This window comes from Camelus bactrianus, chromosome 10 (assembly GCF_048773025.1).
Source record: "Camelus bactrianus isolate YW-2024 breed Bactrian camel chromosome 10, ASM4877302v1, whole genome shotgun sequence".
NCBI lineage: Eukaryota > Metazoa > Chordata > Mammalia > Artiodactyla > Camelidae > Camelus > Camelus bactrianus.
In genome coordinates this window covers 36,135,026-36,161,917 of record NC_133548.1, presented here as the reverse complement: position 1 = coordinate 36,161,917, position 26,892 = coordinate 36,135,026, and the positions used below count along the sequence as shown (strand labels likewise).

The 26,892-nt window shown below is 33.1% G+C and overlaps 1 protein-coding gene across 1 annotated transcript in view; it reads right to left on the bottom strand.

Moving 5' to 3' along the window:
- PIK3C2A (phosphatidylinositol-4-phosphate 3-kinase catalytic subunit type 2 alpha) overlaps positions 1-26,892 on the bottom strand; it is an 88,084-nt gene that overhangs the window by 8,331 nt on the left and 52,861 nt on the right. The window contains exons 10-26 of the mRNA XM_074372306.1: positions 25,732-25,780; positions 25,441-25,651; positions 24,419-24,541; positions 23,194-23,361; positions 17,267-17,378; positions 16,747-16,892; positions 14,785-14,973; positions 14,219-14,312; positions 13,640-13,734; positions 13,066-13,246; positions 10,069-10,173; positions 8,723-8,815; positions 7,207-7,336; positions 5,087-5,223; positions 2,959-3,128; positions 2,223-2,379; positions 1,429-1,538 (exon numbers count right to left, since the gene is read on the bottom strand). Coding sequence (XP_074228407.1) covers positions 1,429-1,538; positions 2,223-2,379; positions 2,959-3,128; positions 5,087-5,223; positions 7,207-7,336; positions 8,723-8,815; positions 10,069-10,173; positions 13,066-13,246; positions 13,640-13,734; positions 14,219-14,312; positions 14,785-14,973; positions 16,747-16,892; positions 17,267-17,378; positions 23,194-23,361; positions 24,419-24,541; positions 25,441-25,651; positions 25,732-25,780 — 2,270 coding nt within the window. The remainder of the gene's footprint in view (positions 1-1,428; positions 1,539-2,222; positions 2,380-2,958; positions 3,129-5,086; positions 5,224-7,206; positions 7,337-8,722; positions 8,816-10,068; positions 10,174-13,065; positions 13,247-13,639; positions 13,735-14,218; positions 14,313-14,784; positions 14,974-16,746; positions 16,893-17,266; positions 17,379-23,193; positions 23,362-24,418; positions 24,542-25,440; positions 25,652-25,731; positions 25,781-26,892) is intronic.

Genomic DNA, 26,892 nt, shown 5'->3' with positions numbered 1-26,892 from the left:
TTTAGGCAAGCAAAGGCAACAAGAAATCTCAAAAACAGAATAAAGAAATAACGAAAGAGATTCAAAAAGAAAAGTCAGGGAACCTCAGAGGTTTTTGCCTTGCTATGGACTGAATGTTTGTGTCTCCCAAAATTCGTAAGTTGAAGCCCCAACTTCATAAGGCCTTTATGTAGTCAGTGTCCTTATAAAGAGTGATTTTCTTCTTTCTTTTTCTTCTCCTTCCTCCTTCCTGGGAGGAAACAGTGAGAAAGCTAAAACTCTCACCAGGAAGTGTATCGGCTGGCACCTCAGACTTCCCAGCCTCCAGAACTATGGAAAATGAATTTCCTTTGTTTAAGCCACCCTGTCTATGGTATTTTGTTATGGCAGGCCAAGTTGACTAATACTTATATGCCTGCTTTATAGTTTTGCCCAGGGGAGACAACAAATCTCTTAAAAAACAAAACCCACCAATACCTAAATTATCAGGATTAGTTTGGAATGGCTATACAAAAATCAGCTTCCTTCAGTTCAATTCAGCCCAGACTCTTGAGACTAGGGAAGTCCAATCCAGTGTTTTCTACCTCTTCTCCACTGAGAGGAAGAAAGCAAGAGAAAAAGAAAGAACATAATCCCATGTGCCCTTCCCTTCTGTGGCATTTAATGAAGTGGTACCACAAGTCTGACCAATCTGGTCACCAGACCTTTAGAACATATTTGCCAGGAAGATCTGCTTTTAAAGCAATAATCACAAGTTCAAGTGCCAGTTATTGGTGTATGTATTTCAAGTACTATGTCATGCAGTAACAATTTACTATCGCAGTGTCCCAGAGTTTGCTGTTTTAAGCTCTTATGATATCCATGAAAATTGGTATGGCAGAATCCTGAAAAATACATTAGTACAGGTATCATTTCAGGAAAAAAAATCTTGTATTTGGCACTGTAGAAACTATGTTTTGCAGAAATAGTTCATAAATAAGATGTTTATAATTGATATATACTAAATAAAACTTGAGATCATATTTTGAGAGAAATAGATGTATTTTTAAAAGTCCTATTGCTGATCCTTTACATTTATTCAGTAAATAAACCTTTTAAAAAATTGAGTTATAGTCAGTTTACAATGTGGCAATTTCTGATGTACAGCACAATGCTTCAGTCATACATGAATATACATATACTCATTTTCATATTCTTTTTCACTGTGAGCTACCACAAGATATTGAATATATTTCCCTGTGCTATACAGTATAAACTTGTTTATCTATTTTATATATACTTGTTGGTAAATAAACTTTTGAAATAAACTTTTGATAAACCTACTATTTGCTAATACTGTGAATCACATTTTCCTGTAATTCAGAATTTTGATATACAGCATTTGTTTACCCTAAGGAAAACAAAGCTAAACAGTATGTGCCTTCTCTAATATACTTAAATATTCCATACCTAGTAAAGAAAATTGTAGCTTCTGCATCTGTAGTTTGGGGTTGAAGAGCGTCTCTAACATATTTCAAATCTTGAATACTTGTGAGTTCTGGTAACCCTGAAGGAATCATCTATAGATAGGATAAAGAGTTTGTAAGTTGAATTTCTTAAAAGTCTGTTCCCCATCCCTCCCTAAAAGCTGGCCAAGTAATCCAAAATAAAGCAAACAAAAATGAAAACAATCACAGTTTTGAGGAGTTTGTTAGTGTTTTAGGGACCTAAATGATTCTCTTATAAACGAGAAAAATCCTGGCCAAGGAAGTCAACTGTTTATGGAATAAAAGCTGTGAAATCCAAACCTTTTGTCTAGTCTTCTGTTTCTACTTTAATTTCAGTCACAATAATAAAAATAAAGCAAGGCTTTTCGCTTTGTTTTTACTTTTTAAATAATATGCATTCAGAAAAGCACAGAAATCTTTAGAGTAGAACTTAATAAATGTTCACAATCTGAAAACATCCAGATTAAGACACAAAATATTTACCATCATCCCAGATGACCCTCTCTAGGTTCCTTTCAGTTACTATTACTCCTCATCCACAGGGTACTAACGCTAGTGACTTATTTTTTTGTATTATACATAAACAGCATCTGGCATATTTCACACAGCAGCAGTTTAAAAATATTTTGGTAATAACATTATCTGATATTTGAAACTACAATAAATTTTACTCCAAAATCACAAAATCTTTTTTTAGATACTGAAAAAGAAGCATTAATATAAAATTAATTAAATGCTTGTAAATAACAGAGTTACCAGTGAAAGGAGGTTAAGAAAGAGGTTTGTTTGCTTTCTTATCAAGTTGTAGGCCTGACAGCAGAGGTCCACAAACAGCTGGAAGCGAATGGTGGGCTTCTCACCCCCATTAATGACATACGCCATATCAGAGGTTAGCACAAAAGGAGCACGATCCCTATTTAAAAAGAAATGTCATAAAAAGCATTATTTACAGAAGATATTCAAATAGTGCTATTACTATTGCATGGGTATTGAACTAAAGCTATCTGAGTCATAGCAATTTCCAACGGAGAAACTTAGTATAAGGCACTTCTGAATTTGCGTAATTCTGAAAAATTCACATTTTCAGGAAAGCCATCATATAATCTCATTATTTAGATAGAACTTACGTATGATATTTTTTCCAAGGTAATATTTATCAATCCACACACCCAAAGAGAGAGCAAATGGTAGTTACAAACATACACAGAGAAAAACTTTGTACTCATTGCTACTATACAAATGGGAACATTTCTAACAGATACTATTAACTAGATAAAATAAAATACACCTTAATTCATTTCAACAAAGGTTACACACTCATACTCATTCTTGTCTACTACAGGGTAAAGTCATCTTTTAGGGCCTTTTTCATCCTTATGCTCAAAGGAAGCTACAAGACAAAGAACAGCAAGAAAAAAAGTAAAGTTTGGGACATCAACTTGTGAAATAGGAATGCCTCTCTTTTCTTTAGCAACAGTAACAATATTAGTACCTTTTGAAGCTACCAAACATCTGTGCGTGGCCCAAAAACTTTCCAAAGTCAATGTGAAACATATGTCCTGTACTTCGAAGCATTATATTGTCATTGTGTCGATCACAGATGCCTAAAACATAGGTGGCTACACAGCACCCAGCACAAGAATAAATAAAATTCTCAGAAGCCTATAATAAAGATATAAAATCATATTAGGAAAAAATTATTTTTAAAGGAGGCAGGGTTACAAAGATTAAAGTAACTTACCACTCTTTGAAAACACCATTGTAATCCACTTTCTCAACAGCTTATAAACTGGGTTTTTCAAAAATAAAGTCTTCTAAAGGTGGTCACTGCCCCTTCTTTCTAGCATTTGTCTTCAACAGGCAGAGAGATCCGGCCAGTCCCTACTTAGAGTATGCACTGTCTTTGAACATCTTTTAAGCATCATGTTTGTGGAACCCTGCTCGTCACGGGCTCTACTGCTTCCTACCAGTGATAACACTGGGACAAAGATTAATCTAAATAAATGAGTATTTTCCCCTTTTTTTGGCTTGTAGGAATGGCATGTGTAAAGAAAGTCAGCTTGTATCTTTAAACATCCAATAATACAGCAAATGTGTTATGTTGCCATTTGGTGACCCCTTCTATGTCACCTGCAAGTTTCTCCAAGCTGGAAGACCTTCTTTCACTTTAGTCCTGCCCATCCTGGCAATTAAATTACTACTATAATATCATACAAAAGGATACAAGTTGCATACAATCAATATTTTAATCTAAAGGAGTGCATTTAGTTTATTCTCAAGATACTACATTTCTTGGAGAATGGAGTCTGTGTGGTTAATTTTATTTCATAACCCCCTAGAAATCATTAGTGATGATGATGACGATAATGAAAACAACCTGCTTACATGGTACTTACCACAAACCAGGCACTGCACTACTCCACACACACACATACATGCACAGTCTGTATACATTAAACTCATTTAAAATCTCACAACAAAACAATGATGTCAGTACTATTGTTATCATCATTTTACATATGAGGAAAAATGAGGTTATGTACTCAAGATTACATCACTGTTAAGCGGCAGAGCCAAGATTCAAATTCAAGCAATGTGATCCCACTATGTTATATTCCCTCTTACTGGGCAAAGCATGTAAAAGAGTTAAAAGCATTAAAGACACTCAGTGTATGTTACTTGGCAATCATTGTATACCAAACAACTTACATGAATCACAGAGCCAATATTACTATAAACAAATATTGGCTTCTGCTATACTGCTTTCCCCAAACCACAAAGAATTAAGAAAAGGGAGTGCTCTTAAATATTGTAAAAGACCAACAAAGGACAAAATTCCTCTACTTCATTTTATTAGGTCAACAGATAGTATTTGTACATATCTGTAAATGTGGTACATTAATGATCTGGCATAAACTAGTCAGGCAAATGACATTGAAACTGGGATCTGTATCACCACTGAAAGTGTTCTTGAGTCATCCGTAGGCCGATTTAGGATCATTAGAGGTCTTATGTGCTAAGAGATTTCCTTTTCCTAACAAATTGATGCCTCCAATAATAAGAATATTCATTAAAGTATTTACTCTATGTAGCTCTTTATATATTTTAATTCATTTAATTCTCACAATAACCTTGTAGTATATTATTTTTTTACAGCCATAATATGTACTGTAATATTTTATAGCAGAGGTCACCGAAGAACAAGGGGTTAATCTGCCCAAGACTCTAAAGCTGGTGAGTGACTTGGGACCTGAATTCAAGCCCAGGGAGTCTGGTCCATAACCTTGTTCTACAACCACATGATGCAGCCACTCTTAACTAATTTCCATAGCTCTTTCCAGGATCTATGTGAAACATAATATTTTAGGTTTTCAAAATACCTCTGTTTTGCTAGCTTCTACGTACATGTCTGGAAATCTTTGGTAATTTAGCATTAGTTTTACTCAGATTCCTGCCATTAAATGCATTCTGTTTGTATATTCTTTTCCTTACTTGGACAAAGATGCTATTTCCACAACTTAAACTTAATGACTAGTCACCAGAGCTGGAAAATGAAAGCACTTAAGACCTACGTAATACATTTTTGACAGTTATTTAGAATAAAGAGACAAGCTAGTCACCTTTTCATATTCCTCTTCAGAGGGATTGTATTTCCTCAGCCACTCCGCAAGTGGTTTATCTTTAAAGGATCCAGTCACACCATATTCCACTTGGATTTTCCTGAGGGTATCTGAAGCTGGAACTAGCTCCACCATGCCTTTAACAACAAAACATTAAGATATGTAAAAATGTCTCCCAAAGTAAGCCTTTAAAAAATTTACAGCTTTCAATCTGTGACACAAGATACCAGCTAACAACTATCATTTCAAAAAAAAATCAAGTCTGGAAGGCCATGCTAGAAAATATGAGCAATCAAAATAATTTTTTATTTTCAGAAGTACCCGAGATACAAAAGTTGCATTTGACTATTTGAGACTCTAATCTGTACATTCATGTGTACTCCCACAAAGAATAACAATTTTATTTACAAACTAGATTACACTGACCTCGCTAATTAAGTTACTTATAAGATACATGCTGTCCCATTTCAGCACAAAGAACTTTCTCTAATTGTGTATTTGGGCAATATAAGTAGTGCTTCAGAGTACATTAAGCCCTTTCAAAGGGAAGAACAGATTAAGATTGTCTTTTTGATGTGTTTGAGTTTCAAGTATGTGTTTTATTTTCCTTACTGAAATATAAATGTCTGGCTGGGCAAATCATTTTTTGTTTTCTCTGTAACTCATTAAAACAAGTATCAAATTATGGAACATCTACACAATGGAATACAGTGAGGTAAATCTCTATGTGCCTATATAGAAAAATCTCAAAAATATGTTTTTAAAGGCAAAATTTACATGGAGAACTGTACCCTCTGTGTTTACAAGAAAGACTTACGTATGTTGGAATATACACAAAATATTTTCAGAAAGCTATGTAAGTGGTTATAATTTGGGAGCAGGCTGCCTAGGAAGGTGTGGGAGAAAACTATGATTAACATTTCAATTTATTCTATTATGTGCTATACGGATATTTTATTTTACTATGTGTATATTACTTATATATTGTAAAAATTTGTTTTATGTATTTTAAAAATCTATGCAACGCACTGCTATCAAAATAAAAGATATGGATACAGAGACCTGCTTTGGACTAGAAGGAACCAAGGTGGCCAAGGTCTGTCTAAGTTGGCCAAGTCCATCCTAAAAAGAAAGTATGCCAGGCCAGGTTGTAATCCTTGTAGTCTGGTCATAGCAGAATGGATTCATTTTGATCTTTTATGTTGTTTTGGTTGCATCATCTAGTTTACAGTTCACAGCGACATCCTTTTTCAATGAATACCTGCATCTTGATTCAATGACCATGCTTATTTTTAATATATATACACAAATTTCTACTTTATCAAATATACATATAAATTATTGTAATTACTATGTACAAAACAGTGAGTAAAATTTCATAGATATACAAAATACTACTACCCCCTGACAGAACTTAAAATCAATCCAGCATGGAAGACACAATGTCTAGTGAATATTAAAGACTAATTGCTAAATCTGGAGAAGGGAGGGATTACTATAAACTAAAGTGCTTTTTAAAAACCTCACAGAGGATGTAATGTGATTTTGTTATTTGGAAAATAAGGATACAGTGAGAACAGTGAAAAGCTTAGCACAGGGCAAGGCACAAAGTAAGCACTCAATCACACGAGTTAGAAACAACATAAAAAGGGAGGAATTTCACTGCCTACAAGTAACATGAAATTCCATAAGAAGAAAGAAGAGTTCAACTTCAAGATAAATATGAGAATAAACAACTGAGATTTAAGAACTGGCCTTTGATTTTAAATATTTAATTTATTCCTATAAACCCTGTCAATAAAAAAAAAACTTTATGAAATTATAGTGACAGAAAAACTAATCTAATGAAATGGTAGGCTCCTGTTGAGGAATCTTACAAGACTTATTATCTTGCAAGCATTTATTAGGGCTACTCATTGAGCTAGTGCATGAAAAACAATCAGCAAAAATTCTTAAACTGATCTCATTTCCTTTTGACAAGACAAAGTTTGTACATCCTGACCTGAGAAAGGAAAGTGATATGGCTGAGAGCGTAGTGTACCAGTATTAGGACCCTTAGGACAGGAACACTCTGAGCTAAGTTCATGGATAAAAAAATAAGATACAGCTAACAGATTTACCTCGATCTCTGCCAGTTGAGAGACATTTGAAAATTACCATCCTCAGATCCAGTCCTTCTTTAAGCCAGATCTTATCCATAATCTTTATCATTTGTAAAGCTAGCATATCTTGCCGCAGATCTTCACCAACCTCGAAATCAAAGGAATAAAACTTGTACATTTCCAAAAGACTTAATAGATTACATATAATAAAAGGGGTTTGGGGGTGGGGGGGGTGGGAACAGTGAAAAGAGTAAAGAATAAGATGAACAGAACTGCCTCTCTGCAGCATTCTAGAGAAAGTAAACTTTTCATGTCTCAGTTTCCTGATCTGTACACTTTAAAAGGTTTTATGATATGTGAATTATATTCAATTTTTTAAAAGTGCAACATGGAGTACCCTTCTCATGATAGAAGTATTCCATATCCTGATTGTATCAATGCCAACATCCTGATTGAGATATTGTACGAGTTTTGAGAGATGTTAGCATTGGGGAAAACTGAGTAAAGGATACACAGGATTTCTGTATAATTTTGTAAAACGAACTATGAACTATGAATCTATAATAATCTCAAAATTAAAAGTTTACTTAAAAGAAAATTTATCCCTCCCCTAAGTGGAGGGTATAGCTCAAGTGGTAGAGGGCATGCTTAGCATGCACAAGGTCCTGGGTTCAATCCCTAGTACCTCCATTAAATAAACAAACAAACAAACAAACCTAATTACCTCCCCCCCCCCAAATACATACATACATACATAATTTAGCCCTCTCAAAATGAATTCTAACTGTAATCACATTAAGTTTTCATTTTCTTTTTTAAATTGGATAAACTAAGTTAAAATACATAATGACATTTTTGAGACTAGCTTTGAAAATGATGAAAAAAATAAGGTGATTTGCCTTAACAACTATTAAAATGTATACAATTTCTGTATTCAAACAGATGGTACTGTTTTAGGAAAGGGCAAATATATCAGTAAAGTAAAACAGAGTCCAAAATCAGATCTGAGTTAAGGGAACTTGCTATATATCAAAGATGGTTCAAGAGAAACTATCTTGATGAACCACTAATAAAACTCACTGAATTAACTAAACTTTCTATTCTTAATTCAAAATTTACTAATTTATGATCACAACACACAAAATTTTGACTGGAATTAGACTACTCCAAAATACTATAAGCCTGCTGCTTCCTACAGGTAAGGTATGTTTCCCAAAACCAGTGCCACTGCTCATAGTTTTGCAGTTTTGCAAACTCTAGGGCACATCATTTACATCACAGTCTGGGTGAAAGGCACTGCCTGGAGCTATTATGTACTTAACTAGCATGGCCATATGCAGAGGCTCTAGGCCAGAGTTGTACTTGTTCCCAAGTCTGTTTGGGAACCATTTATGTCAGTGATAATTTTTCACATAATTATTCAATTTAATTAAATACTAAATAAACAAAATTACTTTTGCAATTTTGGAAAAGGAATTTGAGGAAGGAATTTTAAAATTACTTTTTAAAAACAAAGTCACCTTATTTTGCTCACCTTAAACATGACATTAATTTCTTCCCCCATTGGATCAGCATTCACCATTGTGACTTTCAGGGGCACAGCATTAGAACTGAAGAAGGAACATGACTACAAATACAACACATTAAGCATTAGAAAGATAACAGTGGAATAAAAATCAAAAAATACTTTTTGTCCTAGGAATTTCTCTTTTCACTTTTTCCTGTAAAAAATTTAAAAACTTGAGACAAAAACTATTAAAAGTTTGAAATATGACACTTTGAAACTGTCAAAATTCTTCAACAGAGCACAAAATTTTGTGTATGTTTATCCTTCCTCTAAATCAGTGTGATCTGGAATGAGATCTCTAATTCTTCTATTTGTGGTACTATTAAAATTAACATTTAGCCACGGAATCAAATAGTGACACTAAATTTAACAGCTTCATTAGCAAAGATCAAATCTAATATTAAAATTAAACTGGTTAAAAGACTAATTTAAGACAGTGATAGCAATTTAAGGAAAACAACAAACAAAACCCGAGGAGAAAATGTAATCCCCTCACCTCCAATGACATAATTATATAACTCAGGCACCCACTGCTGTATTTCAACAAAGAGTAGCCATATGGCAACTAAAAAAACAAAACAAAACAAAACAAAAAAAACAAAACAAAACACCTAATTGAGACTCCTTTATGGATAGTCGTATGTTAGCCCTTTAAAATCAGACACTAGTGGATAAATTATCTGGTTACTTTTGCTGAACTCATGTTAGAGAAAAATCCACTATTTGTATTGCTATTAGCCCAATTCGAAACATAATTACTCAATTTGGAGATTACAAGTACTTTCTGATGATTCCCCAAAAAAGTGTTGTAACATAGAAGAGTCCATATGGCCATTCATAAGGGAATTAAAATAATGCCTACCCGTGACTCGGTAGTCTTACTGTTGGGATTAAAACATGTGCCTTTTGGTGGGGCGGGTATAGCTCAAGTGGTAGAGGGCATGCTTAGTATACATGAGGTTCTGGGTTCAATCCCTAGTACCTCTGCTAAGAATAAATAAATAAATAAACCTAATTACCTCCCCCTCACCAAAACCAAAAACACATGTGTCTTTTATGTAGCTATTATACCACAATAAACAATCATTTATTTTGAGCAGTAAATAATTTTACTTTTTTTCTTTCATGAATAGTGATTATGTAAGAATATACTGAGATAAATATGGATCCTAAACACAAACACAGATCTATAAGTACTTATAACCAACCTATGCAGGTTTTATCCTTAATTTCTTTAAGCATACCTGCCCATTTGCCTTCTTCCTACACATTATTTGGAAATATAATATGAACTTAAAAGTAATTTATGTCACCTTAATATTTAACTCTTTCGCCACAAGACTTGGATTGAGAGGGAGACGGCATTTATTTCTTAGAAAAAAGGACTGTATTCGCTCCATGCTCCTTTGGAGGACAACCTAGGAAAAGAGATTGATACTGTGAGCAGATAATGAAAATGAAGACCTTATTTTTAAGACAACAATTTTTTAAATGCCCAATTGTCAAATGGTCAAAAAAAGTTGTTGCTAAAGAGGTTATTTTTACTATGAAAATAAAATTTGGATGGGCAAAGGCTATAAACATAGGGAGGAAAGTACATATGGTCATATTTAATATATCAATTAATACTAACAGTCAAATAGAAATTAAACAATAAGGAGTTGCAATTTGTTTTTAATCTAACAGACGAAAAGTTTAACATAACACCAATGCTGTCAACAAGGTAGAAAACAGGTACTTTCATAATCTACTGGTAGGGAGGAAGGCATATACAGGCATAGTTTTATTTTGGGAGTTCTTTTGATATTGCAAAATAATAGACACTATTATAACTAAAATTATAACTAAAAATATACTGTAGGAATACACTATAAAGAAATATTAGCAAAGGGGCAAAAACTTATATCTTAAAGTTTATCACATGACTGTTTGGGAAAAGAAAAATGTATAAACAACCTACATAGAGGTAACGGTTCATAACTTATGATACAATATCAGATAATATTATGTACCCATTAAGAAACACGAAGCATAACTATATGCACTGACATGAATTCCCCAAGGTAAAGTTAAAACAACAATTTACAAAAACAAAAGAAAACAAAAAACACTGCTGAAGGAAATTAGAGCTCTAAATAAATGGAAAGACATCCCGTATTCATGAACTGGAAGACAGTATTATTAAGATCGCAATATTTCCCAAATTGATCTACAGATTCAACACACAATCCTTATAAAAACTCTGCCTTTTTTGCAGAAATAGGTAGGCTGATACAAAAATTTATTTAAAACTGCCAGCGACTTCCAAATATTTCAAAAGAAAAAGTTGAAGGATTCATACTTCCTGATTTCCAAACCTACTACAAAGCTATAGTAATGAAAACACTGAGGTGTATAGAGATATATATATATATATATTTATCTCTCAATGGAATAGAACTGAGAGTCCAGAAATAAACCAATACAACTATAGCCAACTGATTTTTAACTAGGGTACAGAGATCATTTGATAGGAAAGAACAGTCTCTTCAGCAAATCGTATGAAAACAACTGGATAATCACAGGTAAAAGAATGAGGTTGGACTCCTTATAGAATATAAAAAAGTAACTCAAATGGATCAAAGACTTTTTAAGAGTGAACCTATAAAACTCCTAGGAGAAAACATAGATATACATCTTTGTGGCTTTGGGTTTGACAACAATTCTTAGATGTATCAAAAGCACAAGCAACAAAAGAAAAAATAAATTAGACTTCATAAAATTAAAAACTTTCATGCATCAAAGGCTACTATCAAGGACATAAAAAGACAATACATAGAATGAGTGAAAATATTTGCAAATAGTGTATCCGATAGGGGTCTAGTATCCGGAATATATAGAACTCTAACAATTCAACAACAAAAAAGCAAACCAATTAAACAGGCCTTAGAAAAGGAATTTCCCCAAAGAGGATATATAAATGGTCAAACACATGAAAATGTGCCCCAAACTATTAGTCATTAGGAAAATGCAAATCTAAACCACCATGAGATACTACTTCACACCCACTAGGATGACTATAGTTTAAAAAAAAAAAAAAGAAAGAAAGAAAACAACAAATGTTGGTAAAGATACGGAGAAACGAACCCTCACACATTGCTGGTAGGAATATAAAATGTTGCAGCTACTTCGGGTAACAGTTCAGTGGTCCCTCAAAAAACACAGAATTACTGTATGATGCAGTAATTCTACTCCTAGGTAAAATGAAAAAAGATGCTCAAACAGAAACTTCAACAAGTAAATCAACTATAGTCCAATAATAATTTTTTAAAAACCACTAAATGATACCAATAAAAACACAAATTTTAAAAGAATATTCATAGCAGCATTATTCATAATAATCAAATAGTAGAAACAAGCCTAATGTCCACCAACTGATGAATGAACAAAATGTAGTATTATCTACACAATGGAACATTATTCAGCCATAAATACACATGCTAGAATATGGATGGACCTTGAAAACATTAGACTAAGTGAAGGAAATCAGACTTAAAAGGCCACATGTTCTATTATTCCATTTTTATCAAATGTCCAAAAAAGATAAACTCATAGAGATGGAAAGCAGACTAATTCTTACCAGGGCCTGGGAGAAGAGGGGAGTAAGGAGTGAAAGGTTAGTGGGTACAGGCTTTCTTTCTGTTGTGATGAAAATGTTCAGGAATTAGATAGTGGTGGTAGCTGTAAAACACTGAATATACTAAAAGCCAATGAATTGTACACTTTAAAATGGTTAAAATAGTGAATTTTGCCTCACATATACCTATGTTTCTACAAAAATAAATTTATTTTAACTCCGAAAATATGTATATATACTGAAGTGTACACATGTGTAAAATCATATTAGGTGGCCAAGAAGGACACACAGCAAACTATGAACAACAGATACCTACAGGAAGAAAATGAAACTATAATAGTCCTATTTTTTTTACTTTATAAACTTAATCCTAATTTGGACTTTTTAAACATTAGTATCGACTCATACTTTTATTATTTTTATAGTTACAAAAAAGTTAAAAAGCAAAATTATGAAAAAGAAATTCAAGAGAACAATTCTGATCAGAAAGGAATTAATAAGCATAGGAATTAAACGGTACTGAGTTAGGATATGAAATCTTTTTATATAGATTTTAAGCAACCTTTGAATTAAATCTGCCCAGAACAGCATAGGTGTAGATAGAGTACTAATAGATATCTATTGATAAAGAATAACAACTTGTCAGCGCTGTAAATCCTTTCAAAATATCTATGTTCCTTCTATGGGTACATACCTGTCTTGCTGATCCATTGGCCTGCCTTACTTTTTCTGCTACTCCTCCTAAAAGCTGTACAAGTTTTGTCTGCTTCAAAAGTTCTTCTCTGAGTCCTCTTCCTCCCACTGAGAGGAGAGCACCCAAAACATGTTCATATCGTGCACCAAACTGTGCATCATGCAGGGCATCCTTGAGGAGCCTAATACAGCAAAATATCTATGTCAGCCACTTCTGAGAACTGGAATAACATCTTTCCATAATCAATTTATTTAATACATTCAATTTTTGATAACTAGTAATTAATTTTAAGCTATATAAGCCTAAAAACTCATTTGTTATAGGTAAAAACTCATTCAGTTCTATAAAAACTACAGAGTTCTAACGTGCCAAATAATTTTGCAATAGAGGGTTTTATTATTTCTGGTTTTATTTCTGAAGACATAGAAATTTAGCTTCCTTATAATAATGCCTTCAATCAAACACCTGGTATCCACAGCAAATAGTCTGAGCATATGATTTAGACTTTCAGAGTATGTCCTCTCTATAAACAATAGAAATAGGAATTAAGTATGTAAGAAAATTTATATCTTACCAATACAAACTGTGTGCTATCTGTATATTTCCCAATGCCCTGGACAGAAGGAAGCGCACTAATGAACTGTTCAAGTAAATTTCATATTTCAAAGCCTACATGCAAAGAAAAATAAACACTTGTGGTCAACTCCATACTACATTGTTAGGATAAAATTATCAACATAGAAAGTATATAAGGATTATTCTTTTTGATAAAAGATGACACTGATAAAAATGAAACAGATGAATTAACTTAGGTGAAATTAATGAAATCAAGCAGAAAAGTACAGACTTCGGAATAACATTCATTAACAATGTTCAAATGGCCAAAACGAAAACAAAAACAAAAACCCAAAGGAAAGCTCGACTCTGGTTTATTCTGTGAATTAAAGACCCAGGTACCATACATAAATGTTCAAGTGGGGCAGCTAACATAGTGGAAAAAAATTCACAGTAAATCCAAATGCAATGCACCTCAACACTCCTACACAACAAAAGTACTTTTAATAAAAACAGAAAGGGAATCCCTTAGCAAGGTCCCTATTCATAAAAACTGGGGATAGAGTAAGCAGGTAGAAATCAAATAAAAAAAACTTGCCTGCACAAACTGTGGAAGAAGATCTGTTAGCTCATCATCACTAATAGCCTCCATCCAGGTCACAGCGAGGGACCTCACTTCCTGATCAGCAAATCTAGAAGAGTACCACAAAAATCAAGATTTGACAGTGATTTCTTTATAATGAAGCTTCATTTCTGAAAAACACAATCTCAATCTATTTATGACAAAATACTCAAATTAGCTACTAAAAAGCAATGTGTTTCTTCTTTTTTTTTTTTTTAAAGAAGAAAACCTTACTGTTCTATATACAAATTCAATTTCATGACTATTTAGAAACCTTTAAGTTTATGGTAATTAATTCTGGCCCTTACAAAAATATAACAAATTATTCAAAATTTATAACCGCTCTAGGTTAGTTTTAAATGATACAACACCTCTTTTTAATAACCTCAACGTAAAATATGTTCGTAGAAATACACATTTATACATTTAGATTGTATTGAATTGCTTTCATCTTAAAGGGAATTAATCCTACAACATAATATCTTACTGGAAAAATTGAAACAATAAAACAGAGCAAATAAATTCAGGCACAGTTGACTTACTTTGAATCAAGAAGCTCCAAGGCAGTCAGTGGGTGCAATGGAGGCCACTGCTGAAGCAGTGAGTAAGTTTTGGCAAGATTAACCCATTTCCAGTTTGGAGCACTAGCTAGTACTTTAGGAAGACAATTTGGGTGTTTGAGGCAATAATAACGCTTCTCCCACAAAAAAGCTTTCTCTTCTTTAGAAAGTCTGAATACATAACAGAATTAAATTACTTCTCATTGATATCATAATGACAGTTATAACTCTCAGTGATTAAAAATACAAAGAAGAAATTTATTCATCTGAGGACAGTCATTTCCTGGTAGAATCATTAATACCAATTTGGGATATAGAAAAATGCAATGTACAGCAAACATCATTAATTTACCCTAATTTAAAGGATAGAAAGAAATCATTCTGCCTTGATAAAAAGGTCTTAGATAAGAAAATGAATGATAATTCAGCACAATAAAATTTATTGAGCTCTAACCAGATGCCAGGCACTAGAAATCAGAGTTGAATAAGCAGAACCTACCCTCCTAAAGAGATAGCAAGGACTTCATCCATTTTATAGAAGTAAAATCAAATGTCATGCCAAGAAAAAATGTTATTACAAAATTTTAGAAGGAATATTTTGAGAAATATTCAAAATAAAAAGGATTTAATTTGGAACTCCTAATTTAATCTTAAATTTTTTTTTCTTTTTTTTGTGGGGGGGGGGTTAGGTTTGTTTATTTTTTAATTGAGGTACTGAGATTGAACCCAGGACCTTGTACATGTTAAGCAGGCATTCTACTACTGAGCTCCTCCCCCTCCCAATTTAATCTTAATGACAAGTATTTATGTGAATGAAATATTTCATTATTTTACTACCCATCTACCTAATTTTGTGTATAACACATGCACTGGAATGTATTCATTTCACGTAGAATACTAAAAAAATTCAAATATTGCATAAAGGTTCATAATTAAGTTTCTCTCCTTCCAGTTCCCCTCCCAATGGCAACTGCCTAACCTTGTATATTCTTCCAGTGGTAGCTATTCATACAGAAGTATATACAAAGGTGTACATAGATTCTTTCTTCCTTTATGTTAATAGTAACAGACTATATACATTATTCTGCTCTTTGCTTTCATCATTTAACATCTTACATATTTGTACATATAGCTATTGTACATACTTGTACATATAATTCATTCTTACTAGTTACACAGTACTGTTAGATAAATATACCATAATTTAATCCCCATTGATGAATATTCCCTATCAGTTTTACAATAATGCAAATAAATACTGCAATGAATGATCTTGTCTCCGTAAGCAAATACAAAAGAGTTTTCTCTAACATATTCTATAAGTAACTGGAAATGGAATTGCTAGGTCCCAGACTATGGATACTGTGACCTTTATAGATTTTGACAAACTGCTCTCCAAACGCTTTTTAGAGTTCTGCCAAAAGTATAATTTCCAATTTTCTGTATCCCATCAACACTTTATTTAATGGGACATCTTAATTTTCAGCTGTCTGATGTGTGAAATGGTATCTTGTTATTAATTTACAATCCCTTGATTACTGAGAAACTGAACATCTTTTTCCAGATGTTTAAAAGGCACGGTGTTTCTTTTCCAAAGAATTAACTATTCACATTCTTTGTCTACCACTGAGCCATTGGGTTTTCTACTTATATGAAAAGGTTCTTCATATATTAAGGAAATTAATCTATAGATACTTACTATAAATGTAGTTTCCAATCTGTTGTTTGCCTTCTTAACATGTAAAAAGTTTGAGTTGTACAAGTTTCTAAATTATATGTACTCATATATAGTCTTTTTATATAATTAAAAACAGAAAACTTTCCTTATCAGGAACTAAATCGTGAACATGCTATATCATAACTAAACAAGGTAACTTAATAAACCATTAACTTGAACTTTACATTGTAAAGATACCCCAGCAAAGCAGAATCAAAGGAGCATACCCAAGTGATGAGTCTCTGTGAAGAATATCAAGAAGTTTCCCTTTTACATCATTCTCCAATATTTCAAAGTTGTGTTGCTGTATAATGCTTCTGTCAACTTGAGGAGTGGTATAAACGATATCAAATGCAGGAGAAGGAAAATCAACCTTAAAAATAGAAGTTGATCAAATTACAGCTGAATAGCCCACAGATTTGCTATATTAACTTCTTTGATTTTTTTCAGCATCAGGGTGATAATGTCAAATATTACATTAATGCTTCTTGTCCTTTTGTTAAAAGTGATTACTGTTATTGGTAAATTTCAATAGCACAAATATTATTTGGGATGGGTACAAGCACATCTTTTACTGTTTCATAGAAACAGGAAATGTTTACTGACATTTAAGTTAAAGACAGATCCTAAGATTGAAACAAGATCAATTAAGGCTTCTTTAAGTAACAACCCAAATCATGGTACACATATACTTTTTATAGAGAAATTCAAATTTAAACCTCTCCACATGTCCGGAAGTATCATTACCTGTAACACTATTCTTTCCATCACATATCCTTTTTTGGGAACTGTTCCAGGAATAGGATTTGTATGTGATGAAGTCCAAAGATACAGAAGCTTAGTTCCACATGTTAAAAACCTTCACGAATGTAAACAGAAGAATACCGTGGATTTCATTTTAAAAATTAATTCAAAACTCACAACACATGGTAATAAATTTGAAATAATATTCAAACATTTATTAAGCGTCCTCTATGTAAAAAGAGCATCACCTTTAAGAACATCTGAGAAGGTGTTGCTCTCCATAGTGTATTGACACTTAAGGTAAATATACTGGACTGTGGGAGTTGGAACAAAAGGAGTCAGGATGAAAGAAATGGGGTTCAGGATAGAAGACAAGATGGGTAAAGTCTCACAGTCACCTGTCCCAAAAACTTTTATAAATTGGAAGGTGAAGGAGTCTTTGAAGACCATCTACAAAGGAATATACTTCCAAGTGGTGGTTTGGATTACATAACTAACTGCTCCTTGACTTTTACCATAAGAACAAAAACACGTGCCAAGAAAACTAGTACCTACTTTGTGGCAAAGCACTAATCATTTGAAATGAAAAGTTGTATCCGTGCCCTAGACCAGGGGTCAGTAAACGTTCTGTAAAGGGCCAGACAGCAAGTATTTTGGGCTTTCTGGGCTATACAATCTCTGCCACAGGCTCAACCCTGCTGTTACAATGCCAAAGCAGCCATGGACAACCATTAAGAAAAATGTGTGCTGTGTTCTAACAAAACTATATTTACAAAAAAATAGGCAGTGGGCTGGAGTATGCTCACCCTTGCCCTAAACTACCAATTTAGGGCCTACTGAAATTAAAAATATTTATCAATAAAGATATTGATGTATCTTTACACAGAAAAAATATCTGAAAAATAACATGATATATATTACATATAAAAGCAGGAAACTATGAACTTCATCAAACCCTGTTCATTTTATTCAAACAGCAAATATCCCTTCCCAAACTAGACTCTAGTTTTCATATTTTTTCTAGCAGGTAACAGCCTTTAAATCTTTGACACATTCTATTTGAGAACCAACCATCCTTACCCTCAACTAGATTATTTTAAGGCAAATTCCCATATTATTTTATCTGTAATTACTTTTATGTAATTGATGAACTATTTTAAACATAATTACAATAAAATAAAAATAATTACTTAAAGGTATCAGCTATCTAGTCAGCATTCAAATTTCCCTTATTGTCTCATAACTTAAAAAAAAATAGTTGATTTGTTTGAATAAAGATACAAGCAAGGTCCAACATTTACACTGGTTGATAAACCTTTTTATGGTATTTTTTTTTAATTCAAGGGTCAACAAACTCCAGACTGTCACTTGGGTTTTTTGTTTGTTCGTTTGTTTGTTTTTGATGGACTAAATTTTTTTCTGCCATTTATTTATTTATTTTTAAAGTGAAGTATAGTTGGTTTACAATGTTGTGCTGTCACCTGGTTTTGCAAATAAACTTTTATTAGCACAAAGCCACACTCATTCACTTAGATATTGCCTATCACTGCTTTTGCCTCTGCTCTTGCATCTGTGAGAGATTACATGACCTACAAAGCCTTGACTACTTCTATCTGGTCCCCTTTACATAAAAAGTTTACCAACTCTTGCTTTAACCCATACACTCTTCTATGCTATCCCATCATTTGTTGAAGAATCCAGGTCTTTTGTTCAGAGGTTTTTCTATATCCTGGATTTTACTGAGTGCATTCCTCTGGTGTCCCTTTATCGCCTATATTTTCCATAAGAATTAGATCTAAAGGCTTGATGTGATTCAGGTTTAGTTATGTGGCAAGAATACTTGTTACTTTATAGGTGGTATCTTTATAGGTGATACTAGTTCCTGGTGCATCAATTAAAGAGGCACACATTGTGTGCTGTATCTCTCTTTCTGTGATATTAAGATAACAGTTTGTTCAAGTACTATCAGTCTAAACCATCCATTTTAAGTTCCAGAAAAGTTAATTACAATGGTTTTAAACAGGCATTGATCATCACTGTTTAAATCAACGTCAACCAAGAATGCTTTTGACCCCAGTGGATATTTGGCAGCGTGGAGACATTTCTGGTTGGCAACTAGGGAGCACTAATTGGGCATGAATTTGGTTGGCAACTAATGGGCAGAAGCCAGGGAGGCTGCCAAACATCCTACAATGCACAGGACAGTCTCTCACAGCAAAGAATTACCTGGCACAAAATGTGAATGCTGTCAAGACTGAGATATCCTGACCTCACTCTATTATTTCATTAGGGGTTACAAAACTGTAATATTCTGTCATTCCTTCTGCATCTATTAGCTGGAATTTTTCTATAAAAAACTTTTTTGCATCAATTATTTGGTAACCCTAAGATACAACTGTAAAAGAATGGCAGGTTAAATGCCTGATTCATTTCATGGACAGCTGCATGTAAATTAATGAAATTAGACTACTCCTTCACACCATACACAAAAATAACCTCAAAATGGCTTAAAGACTTAAACATAAGACAAGACACTATAAATCTCTAAAAGAAACAACAGGCAAAATATTATCCGACATAAATCTCAGCAATGTTCTACTAGGACAATCTACCCAAGCAATAGAAATAAAAGCAAAGATAAACAAATGGGACCTAAACTTATAAGCTTTTACACAGCAAAGGAAACCATAAGCAAAACAAAAAGACGACCTACAGAATGGAAGAAAATACTTGCAAAAGATGAGACTGACAAAGGTTTAATTTCCAGAATATATAAACAGCTCATACAACTTAATAAGAAAAAAACAAACAACCCAATCCAAAACAGGGCAGAAGACCTAAACAAGCAATTCTCCAGTGAAGACATACAAATGGCCAATGGGTACATCAAAAAATGCTCAGTATCACTAATTATCAGAGAAATGCAAATGAAAACTACAATGAGGTATCACCTCACAACCAGTCAGAATGCCCATCATTCAAAAGACCACAAATGATAAATGCTGGAGAGGCTGTAGAGAAAACAACACTGTTGGTGGGAATGTAGTTTGGTGCAGCCATTATGGAAAAGTTTGAAGATTCCACAAAAGACTAAAAATAGATTTATCATATGATCCAGCAATACCACTCCTGGGCATATACCCAGAGGGAACCTTAATTCAAAAAGATACATGCACCCCAATGTTCATAGAAGCACTATTTACAATAGCCAAGACATGGAAGCAACCTAAATGTCCATTGACAGATGACTGGATAAAGAAGCCGTGGTGTATTTATACAATGGAATACTACTCAACCATAAAAAAAATAATGCCATTTGCAGCAACATGGATGGACCTGGAGAATGTCATTCTAAGTGAAGTAAGCCAGAAAGAGAAAGAAAAATATCGTATATCACTTACACGTGGAATCTAAAAAAAGAAGACAAATGAACTTATTTACGAAACAGAAACAGACTCACAGACATAGAAAACAAACTTATGGTTACAGGCAGTGGGAAGTGGTGGGAAAGGATACATTTGGAGTTCAAGATTTGCAGATACTAACTAATATATATAAAATAGATAAATAACAAGTTTATACTGTATAGCACAGGGAACTATATTTAGTATCTTCTAGTAACTTATGGTGAAAAAGAATATGAAAGCAAATATATGTATGATCCTATATGACTGAAGCATTATGCTGTACACCAGAAACTGACACTACATTGTAAACTGACTATACTTCAATTTAAAAAAAAAAAATGAATGAAGAACTCATTTGTTGTTGAGGCTGACTGAAATGCCTCTAAGTCATCTGGCTTTCATGACAGTGACTTCATCAGGTTGTACCTTAAAGATCAATCAATTTTAAAAGAATTTCAAGACCAAGATTTCTGATCACTATACCACATTTACTAAACTAAATCATGAACTTTGTTTCTCTACATGTATTAATACAAAATCACTTTTCCTCTTAATTTCTGATTATTTCTTAAACGTTAAGTCCTAACATTACTTAGACTGACACTACTTGGCAAAGTCTCAAGCTTAATGGCATCAGCTCGTTGTTTTGAACAGTGGAATGTTGGATGCAAACTATTTAATTGTCTAACAAAAGCTAACGCCCTTCCCCTTACTCTTGAATTTTGAAAGAATGTCATTCACCCAATAAAAACATTTATTACTAGACAAAAAAAGTGGCAAAAAATGATGGTATTCTCAAATGAAGTAAAGACTCCTGGTGCTTTTAAGAGCAGGAAGGTTTTCAGAACTCAGTTTATAAAAATTAATGATGATGCAATTACATTTAATTTTCTCACATAACTATTCCCTGAAACTAACTTATTAAAGACAATTGAGAACACAATTCCTCCCTTTATGGGGCCAGTATTCTGTTTTAGAGTAGCTCTGGATTATATTCAGCAAAAGGTTCTAAAAGTACACACAATTAACAGCAATCTTTTCAACTGCTTTTCTCAAGCCTTATGCAGTTCAGAATTATATGAAGTGTCAAATAAAATTTGAGCCCACCAAAAGGTAGAGACTTAAAAAATTTTATACTGCCTCCTCAAATATGGAGGAAGTGACTAAAGGAAAGAAGTATATATGAATAAATGCTACATTTAAGAACACAGGAAAAGAATATTTTAAAAAAATGTATGAAGTCAGCATTTCAAACATCACATGATTTTTTTAAATGATTATTGGAAAATCAAACTGCCATTTAAGAGGAAAAAGGAAGTTGAACTAGATTAGTAGAATTTTTTCACTCTTATTTTTTAATTGTTTTATTATTGGTTAAATAGATCAGTTATTAAATCACTTCCCAAACTGTCCAATGGGACACAATGTTTCAAAAGATGTATTCTAGAACAAAAAATGTACCATGGTATCAAGTAAGTTTGAGAATGGTTTTAACATAAGATAATACTTAAGAACACAGACCCTGGGGCCAGACTGTTTAAATTCAAATCCCAAGATTCTACAACTTACTAGTTTAGTCAGTGCCCTCGGGTAAGCCACTTAAGCTCTCCATATTTTGATCACATCCTCTGTAAAAAGGGATAACAACACCTACCTTCATAGGGTTTGTTGTGAGGAATATGAAAGCTATGTATACAGCACTCAGACTAGTACCTAGCATGCAGCAAATGCTATGTATTTGTTATTACAGTAATAATGTTATTAACTACAATAGACTTGACTACAGAATTTTAGAGATACTTTAATATGCTAATGTCCATTATCACTCTGCAAAATGTTATGTGCTGTATCAAACATCCCAAACTTATTTAACTGATTTTTTTTTCCATTTAGGAAAAGTCTTGACGGTTTCATGGAACATATTATCACTTAAAACATAATTAAAATAGTCAACTGAAAGGACAGATAGATTACACTATCCCAGTGGCTATTAGTAGATACAAAACTCGAAAGGAATTCCTTTAATCCTAAGGATCAGTAAGTTCTGCACATAGGTGGGATCTTGAAGGTTAAAGACCAGGGGCCCACTGCAGTAAAGGGAGGGAGATCAGTCAGGTAAAGAGAAGGGAATAATATGCAATTGTAGACACTGAAACTGGAGAAGGATGGGAAAAGAATGAGAAGAGAAAAAACAGATTTTTTCTTTTAAACATCAAGTGAACTTATAAGACCATGAGTATTATGTCAATAATATAGTGCTTTGCATAAATGACAAAGAATAAACATTCTTGGAACAGTGTGTGGCAAACAATCCTCTCAATACCCATATAGCTATGTCAAACCATAGCAGAGTAACTCTGGTTTCCTCTCTGTTTCTGAAATGACCTTTTTATCACACTGGAAAAAATGAGGCAGCTCATTATCTCATCATGCATGTCATTGTTCCCCACCCCATTCTCTAGTCAATTCTGATGCTGCAGGTTTGTCCACAGTAACTTACGGTTACAACTCAGTAATACTTACCTTTTAAAGTCAAAAAGAGGTAAAGAAACTTTGCCCAAAGCTTCTGGCCCCTTTCTCTGTTTATTAGAATCAGGGGAACTTCCACTGCTCTGATTTAAAATTCCAAAAAGAGTAAGGTGAAGTAGTGATTCTAATGGCAATTGTGATATCTGGATGGGAAAAATGATTCTATGGGGGGAAAATGTATTAATAGAAAAAAACAAATTAGACTGAATATGAAGTTTAACCCTACAATAAGACATAATTTTAGGTTTTATTTGACTTATCAAGTAATCTTTAATTACTTATCAACTAATCTTTACTTAAGTAGCAAGGTTGGCTAATATATACTTGAAAAATCAAAGAAATTTCATTAAAGTTTCAAATATAACAGTTCTTTCTTCAAAAATTTGTTAGTGTTTTTACTCAAGACTTGTAAAGTCAATTTCACTTTTTTATTTCCTTTAGGAAAAGCTGGATGAATGTTTGAGTGTTTCTGATCTGGGATATGTGTATGCACATATATACAGACAGACATGTTTACCAGTGTCCTTTTTTTTAAAATCTGAAAGGACACAGAAGGTCAATAGTTGCCACTGTGAGAAGCCATGAAGTGGTAAGAGTTGAAAATAAAGTGACACTTTTTACCTCATAAACATTTTTGTATTACTTGATTGCTTTCACAGATATGTACTATTTTTGTAATTTAAGCAATAAAAGAAAAATAGGAAACCATTTAATAAATGAAGAATAAAACAAAGTTCTGCAGTTACCTACTTGCCTAAATAATGAAAGCATTCCCTTAGTGTAAAAATATTTCAAAAATATTAACACTGCAAAATATTATCTTGTACATGGATTTAAGATAATTTTTAAAATCTGTTAACCAAGAACTAAGTTTCTTATAGACAGTGTTAAAGAATAAATACTAAACTAAAACAATGCTATAAAATACCATCTCTCTAGAATTACATGTAATTTTAACTTGACAAAGGCTAGGCTATGAAGAATTTATGGCATGTTTCTACAATTTAATATATGAAGAGTTAAAACAGTATATCAGATTTTTAAAAGAGACTTTCAGTCCATTTTACAGTATCATATCTAGAAGATACTTAAAGATGTCAATAAGAATTTAATGAATTTTAATGGAAATTGTAATAAAAATGACAGCTGAGATGCATACGTGGAAAAAAGTAAAGAACAGGGCATACTGAAAGAATAAAAAGCCAAAATTTTCACTTACAGTTCATCCCATTTAATAAGGTAGAAGAAGTTCTTATAAGTGCCAACCTTCTTTGATTGAATAGGTTTAAAGAGATCCTTTCCATTGTAAGACAGGGAACATATCAAGTAGTATTTTTCATAACTGAGAAAACAAAGAGTTTAATTTGATTTTTATTTGATAATATAAATTGGTTAACCAATCAAATATGTATCATTAGTCATTCTTCCCTAAAAGTGACTATTAGCTGAAATAATTTGATTACCATTCACTTGAATTTTTGGAAAGACGTCTAAAATTTAACTATTGCAAATTCTATAAAAACAGAGAAGAGGTTATAGCAAAGGGACCACAGAAAAAAACATATATTCCTAGGTGCCAGTCTAAGGGAGCAAAAATGATACCAACTGGAGAATTTATCTCAATTTTGTGCTCAGTTACTTATTAGCTTTAGATTTTAGTTAAATGACACAATAATTATTTCATTTCTAGGTAAATTCTAGGAATAAATAGTACAAACATTATCTTCCTTAGGTGCTATTTTCCTTTGCTAGGCCACTGAAATAAGAGTCAGTTAAGCATATTAATGGTGCATAGGTCTGACTTGCAATGAGCCAGTCTTCCTAATTTATTAGGAGGCTTACATCCATGCGGACAGATTCTACTGTATTCTTTCATTATAGGCAGCAATGATTTAGCCCCTAACTGCCACAAGTACAGAACTGGGTAATACAGTCAGGCAGCCTTGTAGGCCAGGAATTTTAGGTTCAATAAAACTATATTCTACTAGTATTCTAACTTACTGCTAGGCTTACCCATCAACCATTTTGTTTGTACAATCGGTTAATCATTCTAAATGTATTTCAAATTTAATCTCATTGTTCACATATCTAACTACTCGATTGCTTTTCGCAACCTCATTCCATCTGTCCATCTTTACATCAGCATTGTATTAACTTTCTTTCCACCTTTATTAACCCTGCAGTTTTCTGTACTGTCTTCTACTGAGCATTTGTTCTCATCAGTGTTCAACAGTTACTTACTTTGATACCCAGTTACTTGAAATACCATGTGCAGCAAAAATTGTAAACTGGAGCTGTTCTGTTGTGGTCCATGCTTCCTTGATGTTCCTGTTACTCTGGGCACAGTCTACAGAACGCCTACCAGAATTTGCATGGAGTCTGAGAAGATCATAAACTGCTGCAGTTAATTGGTCCATGCTTACTTGAACAGGATTTTCAGGATTCAGTGAGCCTAGATTTAAAGAAATTGTTAACATAATTCTCTGAAAAAGCAACAATTATTTCTAAAATTCAAAGAATTTAAATACATACCCCTGGTTGAACTCTTGCTAATGTCTCCTGCTCCAGACAATGAAGTCACCTGCATATACGCATATAAACTAGTCAGAAAATTGTCCATGATGTAGTATAAAATGTTTACGTTTAATTTCAATAAATTTATTGAATTCTTTATCAAAGAAACTCTTTGCAGGAGAAACCTCCCAAAAGTGTTTGCAGAATTAATAAAACAATAAAAAAGAATGCAAAAAGAAACCCAAACCAAATAAACAGACTTTTTAATATCAAGAAAATCAGAGTAATTGAAAAGTACTGCAAAGTAAAGCAAAATCTGCCTCATTAACCCAATTTAGTAATTACAATTTGAAATCCAAAAGTGATGAATATACTAACACAGTATTTTATTTTCTATGACTTGCTCTATTAGAATGTAAGAATATCCTTGAAGAAACTAGAACTCTATTACCATTTAGTGTCTCAAAAAGACTCTTATAACTATTTAAATTGAGCTCTCCTACTCTATTGTCCTTTATCCAGCAAATGAACACAATGAATATAAGCTTCAGACATCATTAGAACCATGGCGGCTAATCATCACCAAGTGGTTTCAGATATACTTTTTAATTTCTGAAAACAAGCACATAATAAGAAAGAGGGAAAAAAAAGAGTGACCTAAATATCTGTACACCACATGGATAGGCTCTCCGTGAGAATGAATGGATTGAGCTATCTCCTACATATCTGTTGAGGAACACACCATCAATAAAACTTTCCTTTCTTTAAATTTATCACATCCTGTGATCCTTCTCTCATCCTTCCAATCAGAGATATAAACATCTCTCTGAACATAGTTAATTAAATTCTTGTGGAAATACCATGGGGAGAACTTTTACTAAATGCAACAGTATGATATTAAGAGAGGGCTCCTAACCTGGTTGCTTCTGAGGCAATTTAAGTCACTATTCCTGAGGCTTCTGGGTCTTTCCATTGGAAGGAAGTATAGCCCAAAGTAGAACTTTCCTCATCGACAACCATGGACATTTCCATCCACATGGAGAAATGTTAGCTGTTGCAATCCAGGTTCTTCAAGCATAGTATCAACCTTAAAATCCCAACCAACTCATTTTTGCCAGAGTTCCTCCTCTACACAGAAGAAGTTCAGTTTGGCATCCACCCATTCAATGTCAACTCTCA